Here is an 8,234-nt window from a genome sequence, read left to right as displayed (position 1 = left end):
AAACGAAATATATTCTTTTCTGGTATTTTCCTCTACTTAATCGCATATNTACGGTAAAAATATTAAATTTATTTTCCAATTTCCCGCAGGTCAAACAGAACAGGATACAGGCGATTTTACATTGTGTGTGAATCCTTTGTCGACCGACAATCGCTCTCACCCATCGCCAGCGCTTTTACCGCCCGTAGTGTGAACCCGCCTTAATGTTTACGTACACGAGTAGCTGAGTCAGTTTGAAAGAGAAGTAAATAAAGTAAATTAGACGCCGCCATCAGTTTGTAAGATGATAACAATAGCGCATCTCGTTTCATGGGCAACCGTGTTTAAACGTCGCTTAAAATCAACGTAGATTTTCTATTTCGTTTTGAAAATAATAGATGCGGTTAAAGGTGTATAATAACCCGATTTTTTTACTAAGAATGTTAATTTATAGAAAGTATTTCTCAATTTCACCCTTTCTGTCTGTTTTATTCTTTCCAGCCGTCTGAAGATATTTTTAAGTTTAATTTAAGTTTTCTCTGATGCCGGATCGATAGCAAAACTTCAATATGGATTGGGATTATTTTACTGCAGCCATGTTTGCTGTTGCGGTGACTTTAAGCACGTATTACGGGAGCAGTGGAGCTCAGTTCAAGGTCGTTGGTAAGCGCCATGTGTGGTAGAAATTACTTTTATTTAATTATCTCTTCGAATACTATAGCGAAAACCAAATCAACAAAGAGAAGGGAATTAGCAGAAAAACGACAGTCGTTAAAACATGCTATGTGTAAAATGAGTGGGAAAGAGGATCAATTCAAAAAGTTAATATTCTTTAGGTTTTATCCCCGGCACCTCCAACGCGTGGTTCGTGCAAACTTCGTAAAATAAGGATCCAACTACACAGACACGCAACATCATGATACACGCTTTGTGTTTATACTAATGCGGTGAATGCAATATCCGAATTAAAACAAAACCTTTGTCGCAACATTGACGCTTTATTGTGACTTATGACGTAATCAACATATGACGTATTAAATTTATGACGTAATATTTCAGAATCATTCAACTGTAACGACCCTCGATCTGTGGAAAGGATCCATGTCTCGTCACCATGCGGCGCTGTTGCTTCCCCATGTTACCCCCAACCAACCCCGGAGCTTGGAGAGGGAAGGAAGGGATGGGTGGTTGATGCTGGGGGTTGGGGGCGCAAAGTGGCAGGTGGGCATACCTTATGCTCACTGTCGAGTTGCAACATGAGTGTCTTACACCTCATCCTCACGTATTTACAGGTTATCGATTAAGTTTTCAAGATTTTAACATCGGCGACCAACCATCAACCTTCATCATCGGGAAAGCCGCCGAAACACTCAGCAATGGACTGCTTAATGTTACCGGGTAAGCTCATTTAACACGGTAACGCCATTTCTTAACTTTTCCCAGGCAAAGTTATATACATGCTGTAAGCGGACATGAGGTGTATGAAGAACACCCGTGCATACGCCGTGTTACAACGACTATCGTTGCCCTGCCAAGATAAAATTACATTCACCATTTATTCTGTAATTTCACAACAGGGACATCACCGTAAATGGACAGATTGATGGGGGAATCACCGTTGTAGAGAACGGAAGAAAGACTTTGAAAACGAACGAAAACTTCCTTGACGTTGATTTTATGAAGATCTTCCTAACTTTTAATACAAGCGGTTCAACGACAGACCAGGGTCAACGGTTTTATATCACATTCTGTGCAGGTTTACCCGACTTACGTATGTTTATCATAACTTGCTCGGGATAACGGCAGTCGTTAACACAGGTTTTCTAATTCATACACCTCGTGTCCGCTTACAAGTATGTCATTTTGTGGGTGGTTGTTTTGAGCTATATTATTTACAAACGCCATGTTATATGCCGCGTAGAACCGCGGTAATTTTAAACCGACTTCTAATCTGTACGCGTATTTAAAAAAATTCACACTTACACTTCAATGACAACGTAAAACACGCACCCGTTTTAATCTGGTCTTCTTAATAATTTATATAGACCCAAAGGGGCTTTATTTTTAACATTAAACTTCTAAAACATCAACAGACTTTGATAAATGTAGTGATCATGAGGAATATTGCAAACATGGTGGAACTTGTGTTCGAGATGGGTTCAAGAAATATCGATGTAAATGTAAAGCGGGTTTCATTGGGAATCGCTGTGAAAGTGGTAGGTGGATAATACGTGCTGTGTATGAAGAATGGGTTCTGAATTGTAGACCAAAGTGTTAAACGAGTAGCATTCACGGTTCAATTTGACACTTTAACTCAATTGGTTTTACCATGCTGTACCGACTTTGGTTTTACTGTTGTGGTTTTAATTAAATTGATCTTCGTTTTTCGTATTCAAAGAGATAAATACCAATTATGTTGAGATTACATGACAGATCGTCCGCCAGATGGCGAATGTAACAACGCAGAAGGTGGCGACAAAAGTAAAGGTGAGAAGTTCGTGGTAAACTCCGTAAACATGGCCCTGATCGCATGAAGGTGGACAATTTTTGTAACGAATCAACAGTCCGGATTTAGCACAAAATACGTAACCGAAAAAAGCAAGGCTAACAAACAAAAACAAAATTTGATTTTTGTTTGTTTGTTAACATTTTCTGAGCACTAGATTGCAAATGTTGTTTATGGTTTAAGTTTAAATGTTACTTATGTTGAAAAGATTAAGTTGAGTAGAATGTTTGTCTTGGTTTAATTCACTCGAAGAATATGCTAACTGTATGTGCCATTTAAATTCAACAGGTCGAGTAAAACTATGCGAGTCATCCCGTTGTATTAAGCGACTACCACCCAAAGAAACCGAGGAATTGACACCAATGGAAACAACGCCTGCTAAACCAATGTCTCCATACTCTAGTAAGTGTGATTGATACAGAAAAAAATAAATAAGTGATCACTTCTAAGCGGGCACTATAGGTGCATGGAACAGAACACAGCTGTTATAACGGTTGTTGTTCCCTGCCATGCACGTGCAAATAAGTTACATTCGTTTACTCATTCGGTCAAATCCACATTGATTCGAATATTTTCGAAATTCAGCGTGTGCGCAATTCAAGTGATCCATGGTTCACAACTAGTTATAATTGGCAGGCTACCTTGGGTTTCCTCGAGTTAACTTTGGAGGAGAAATCAACTTTGACGCCAGCACAAACAATAACCAGAAATGTACTTTTGACAACGAATTCTTCTCCGTTAGTGAACTGTCAAAGGACTACGTAATAGTTGGGCACGAAGTAAGGATTATATAGAACACAGTTTGTCCGATAGCCTTATATCGAGTACATTAAGATCGCACCGCCTTTCAAACCAATTGAAATAAGGTTTATATGCAAGAAGGTTGGGGTAAGATGGGCGATGTTAAGAAGTCCTTTCTCGTCCCGATTGGTAGTAAACGTATAACATTTAGAATCATATAATCGTATCTTCATGACTCTATTAAAGAGCGTTGCTATTTGTTAAAAAACGATCAGGAATTATAGGATATTATGTGCTAACGATAACCATTTTACCCAACAGTACTATATATATATAAAAAAATACCGAATTCATGTTTTGGACATTTTTTGTCAATTCCAAGCAAACAGAACACACCTTGTGTCCTGCAGACAAATCGATACAACAGATACCCAACTGAAGGAAACAATTGGAACCCAGACGGTGGCAACCATTTTAGATTTTACAACACAACCGTAACTTCTACGTGCACATCTAATGGTCGTTGTAGCACAACAGACGCTATCGTTGGAGCTGTGTTGAAAGGTGTAAATCTGCTTGCTTACGTATTGGGTTGAGAAGCTAATGTTACAACATAATTTCGATTCTATATAACGACTGTCGTTTTGTTGTAACAACACAGTTGGTTTGCTTTTCATTCGCATTTCTTTGCCATGTTAATTGAGCGTGCTTAAATTATACTAAGCCTTGACCCCTAGTCGAAGCATAACAGAGCGATTTGATTGGTTTTAAACGGATATGATTGTGTACCAGTTTGTACTTTTTATATTTGCGTTCTGGGTGACATTGATACTTGTATGTCAGGCGCAACAACCGCTGTGTTGGTGGACTTTGACGTTGATTGGCAAATAGTTCCCGGGTTTTGGGGTTTAACTGTGCATATACCCGGGATGTTTAGGGGAAAGTTCACACCGTCTCGACTGCAACGCATGAGCGTCAGGAACACAACATCGAATACGGAAGGCAAGGGCTACACTGTGGGCCTCGCAGGGAGGTATAAAAGGTTAGTTATATGGATGACCGTCAAAATGTAAACCATAGAACAGTTACATAAGTACTACGAGGATTAACCAACAACTATCAAAAATATTTTACAGCAAACTGACGGACGTAGAATGGGAGAGCGAATATTACAAAAAGATGTTCAAATCCGTAGACACGTTGTCGATACGTTTCGTTCTCGATCTGTACGATCAATTCTCCCACAACGCAAGAATCACCGGAAGCATCGGTGATTAATATCGTTTATTCAACTGATTAGTTAATTATATTCAACTCAACTACGGTAGAGAAGTTAGACCACAATTTACGATTTCATATTCAACCAGGAACCGTATATGCAGCAGCCTTTCCAACGTCCGCGCTACCATAACAGAGAAATGTATAGAGTTTATTGCATAGTAAACGAGCATAATCGGGCTCGGCAACTACAGAAGCTTTCATATCCCAGGTTTGACGTCCGACCTCGATCCTCTGGAAACGACGGGCGAAAGGTTGTTGATTGCGGAGAATCCCAACTTAGCCCCGGCCCCCTTTTGCTATGTGGATAATTCGAAACATGCACTACTTTCAATTGATCTAAGCATGATATTTGAAGCAGATTTAGATGGAAACTTTGATACTTCTGCTTCAATGTATCTGGGAATCTTGCCTTTTATTTGCTCGTTAGTATGATATTACTTTTATGGAAAATTAGTCCGATCCAGGATCCACTATATATATAAACCAATTGACTTGACACCGACTCTGTTCAAAATTTGATGCTGCAGCAAGATGTCCTGGAATGACCAGATGCTTCTAATAATCTAACTTATTCATGCACCATGCCACATCTAATATATTTCTTTTATTTATTAATACTTCTTCAAATCCAGAGCAGAAAACCTTGATTGTATAACTCCATTAAGTATTGAACCAATTAAACTGAACGATGGGGCCTGGTATAACGTGTATGGGGGAATTACTGATTTGAGATTCCAGAGCACCATTGTTGACATAAATCACCGGTTGGTTATTTACATGGAAGATGGCAAGAAAAAAAGGTAATTGATAACAGTAAAAATGGCAACATAGAAAGTCTGACGTAAAAGGAAATCTTTTAAATAACATTTATTGATCATAAGTTAGTATATCCAGACAGTAACCTCGTTCATCATCAGGTTACTATCAACCAAGTTACAGGCCGAAACATCTGCTGATCATGAGTTTGTTATCATTTGAAAACTACTATTATTTATTCTTGTTGCACCGTAGTTTAACATACGCCCAATGCAACAGAACATTGGTAGCAGTGGAGCCAGAGCATGGAATTCAAATTGGGTTGACGAACAACCTTGGAAGGAAGTTAAATGTTGGTGAGCAAGCTGAGTTTGGAGCGTTCGTGACCAAGTTAGGACGGCCAGTGGTTGGAGCTTCTTTGGATATTGGAGTTGTTGCTGCAAACAGCTCAACAGACTGTGGAAGACCAACATGCCATAAGTGAGTTATTTAAACATGTCTGGATTTATATATGGGCTGTCATGTTTCAACATAGGAATGAAAGAATGTACGACTGTAACTTTACTTGGCGGGCAACAACAGTCGTTATAACATGGGTGTTTTGTTGTATACACCTTTTGTCCGCTTACAAGTAACCACTTATGGGCAGTAAAATCCATGTTTTATGCACCTTGACCTGAGTTATACACAATTTAAGGACTATCAAAAGCAAGTGACCGGAGTTGTTATATCAACACCACTGTATCTGTAAACCCTGTTTGTAACCTCTACCATCACAGTGAGTTGTCTGTGCCTCTTGATGTGATATCAATAAGCAAACCTGCACCAACAGACAATGATGGGAGAACCACCTTCACAGTTACTGCTGTAAAGAATCCAAACAGTCCGCGTGGTTGTGGTTTAGACGGGCAAATTTATCCAATGCGGGTGTTTTACAAGTGAGTTAAACATGTTTGGTGTGCGTTACAAACATAATATAAATTTTTATTTATTTCTTTGAATACAATGGTTAAGACCGGATCAATTAAAATAATGATGGAAATTATCAGTAAAACAACGGTCGATAAAAGACGCTATGGGTATTAGATAAAAGTGCTGCACCCAAACAATTCACTCTTTCTTCATTAAAATTCATTTGACAGCATAAACCAAGTATTGCTGTGTCATATAGTTTAAAAGTTTACCCTTACTGTTAAATTTACAGAAGTTAAATCGATTTTATCTTAAACTTAGACACTATAATTGTATGTGACCTCAATTTGGTTCCGTATTTCATTAACATATATCACCAGGTACTTGGACTCTGAAGATCCATCCAACATGAGGGCGGCTGTTTGTTATTTTAATCCTTCCGCAACAGATGGTGACCTAAGAAAGCAGAATGTGAGAAAGATGGAAGCAAGATAATAAACATCGATACTTTAAAACCGATCACTAAGGTTTATGATGAAGTTGAAGTAAAAGATAAACCAACATGGTTTGATGTTAGAGGTAAATACTAGGGATGCACATTACAGAATTTCGAATCCGTGAGATTCGAATCCTTTTGTATTCGAATCTAATTACGGGATTCGGTATTCTGTTTAATAACGTAATTACACGTCATCTCATATACTATATTAACAGTTTTTGAAACTTATTAATTTTGAAAAAAAATATTTTTGTGTTTGTGGGACTTCAAGAGTAAACGTTTCGTAACGTCTTTTCATAACCTGCTATACGTTTCATGAAGCAAAAACTACCCAATAGTACAATTTTTGATCATTTTACAGCTCATGTTCCAACAAGGCGGGTATGAAAGAGTCAATAAACTGACTTATGTGGGTAAACTTATTTTTTCCTATAAATATAAAAAGATTCGAAATTCTAGATTCGGAATTCTAGATTCGAAATAAAGTATTCTAGGATATCCTAGAATACCTAATTATTCTGTAATGTGCATCCCTAGTAAACACTGAGCGGGTTTGGGTGTAAACTCCACCCCATGTTCATGGACATACTAATAACATACAAACCCTGCAGATATTTTCATCCAATATTACAACCTGTACCCTGTTATGTGGAAGAATGGGATAATAGACTTGCATTCATACAGGGACATTAGGAAAAATAATGCTATGTTGGAATACGCGATGTTTGAATTAAATATCTCAGATCCAAGGTGGTATCATAATCCTACAACTATATATTCAATATCATGCTTAGATCATTTTAATAAAATGACATCAGTGCAATACTATTTATTTATTTAAATACAATCATGACAACAAAATTGTGGATGCTATAGATATATGCCAGTCACGCGTGATTTATCAAAGAGCAAACAAAGGCTGATCAAGACTTGGATGGACACCGGCATGCCGTACAGTTACCCACCAGATGAGCATAATAGTAAGTGTTATACAATCAGTAGATGAACCACACAATGTTACATACATGGCATAAGCGGGCACGAGGTGTATGAAACAGAAACACCCTCCATATTGTTTATTATTTTCTTCCATGTGCAAATAAATAGGTTGGATTTATGGACTGTACGAAAATGTTTACAAGCTTGCAAAAACATTTAAAAGTTTGATGTCTAACTAGAGATTCTATTTTAACCACAACTAGCAGTTACTGTGTTAACCACACAACCTTTGCAGTAAATACATATTCATGCAATCCCGATGCCATCCCTGCCCAAGTGGCTGAACTTCGAAGGTTGGGGCAAGCGGCAATCATTACTGAGTTAACCACTATACCCCCTTATGTAACTGCATGGTTGAGTTTGCAAACAGAGTTTGGTAGAAATGTTGAAGTTGCTGGGATTATAAAGTCGGTGTTCGTGGAAGAGATGCTTCATCTTTCACTGGCTGCTAACTTCATGAATTCAGTAAGTTGTTATAACATAGATGCTCTCATATGCATATACCATGGGTAGGCATGCATCCATATTGTAAAAAATCTGAGTACACATACCAACAACAAC

General features: G+C 38.1%; 1 protein-coding gene and 1 long non-coding RNA gene across 4 annotated transcripts; one reads left to right on the top strand and one right to left on the bottom strand.

The window, feature by feature from the left end:
- The first annotated feature begins 7 nt into the window (after positions 1–7).
- LOC108950592 lies at positions 8–8,228 on the top strand. Of its 3 annotated transcripts, XM_026839496.1 has the most exons (19): positions 10–642; positions 1,039–1,200; positions 1,272–1,377; positions 1,557–1,735; positions 2,073–2,195; positions 2,413–2,466; positions 2,774–2,887; positions 3,122–3,264; positions 3,637–3,790; positions 4,070–4,268; positions 4,363–4,496; positions 4,716–4,929; positions 5,140–5,307; positions 5,543–5,743; positions 6,043–6,201; positions 6,556–6,754; positions 7,286–7,424; positions 7,551–7,654; positions 7,909–8,228. In XM_026839496.1, exons 1-16 carry the CDS (start codon positions 549–551, stop codon positions 6,668–6,670), a joined length of 2,319 nt encoding a protein of 772 aa, XP_026695297.1. In that variant the 5' UTR covers positions 10–548; the 3' UTR covers positions 6,671–6,754; positions 7,286–7,424; positions 7,551–7,654; positions 7,909–8,228. The 3 variants fall into 3 exon arrangements, with proteins under 3 accessions (XP_026695299.1, XP_026695297.1, XP_026695298.1); XM_026839497.1 differs by lacking the exon at positions 7,286–7,424; XM_026839498.1 differs by lacking the exons at positions 6,556–6,754; positions 7,286–7,424; positions 7,551–7,654; positions 7,909–8,228 and having other exon boundaries at positions 8–642; positions 6,096–6,183.
- Positions 5,099–6,632, bottom strand: LOC113475393. Its single transcript, XR_003397147.1, has 2 exons — positions 6,517–6,632; positions 5,099–5,719 (listed from the first exon to the last, which is right to left on the bottom strand). It is a non-coding gene; the product is annotated as an uncharacterized LOC113475393 (long non-coding RNA).
- Positions 8,229–8,234: the final 6 nt, after the last annotated feature.

This window comes from Ciona intestinalis, unplaced genomic scaffold, assembly GCF_000224145.3.
Source record: "Ciona intestinalis unplaced genomic scaffold, KH HT000330.1, whole genome shotgun sequence".
NCBI lineage: Eukaryota > Metazoa > Chordata > Ascidiacea > Phlebobranchia > Cionidae > Ciona > Ciona intestinalis.
The sequence above is the reverse complement of the archived record's forward strand: the minus strand, read 5'-3'. Positions and strand labels throughout refer to the sequence as shown.

Coding starts and splice junctions, on each gene's coding strand:
- LOC108950592 (XM_026839497.1), top strand. CDS start 549: ATGGATTGGGATTATTTTACTGCAGCCATGTTTGCTGTTGCGGTGACT. Junction 1,378..1,556: donor GGACTGCTTAATGTTACCGG/GTAAGCTCATTT, acceptor ATTTCACAACAG/GGACATCACCGTAAATGGAC. Junction 2,888..3,121: donor ACCAATGTCTCCATACTCTA/GTAAGTGTGATT, acceptor TATAATTGGCAG/GCTACCTTGGGTTTCCTCGA.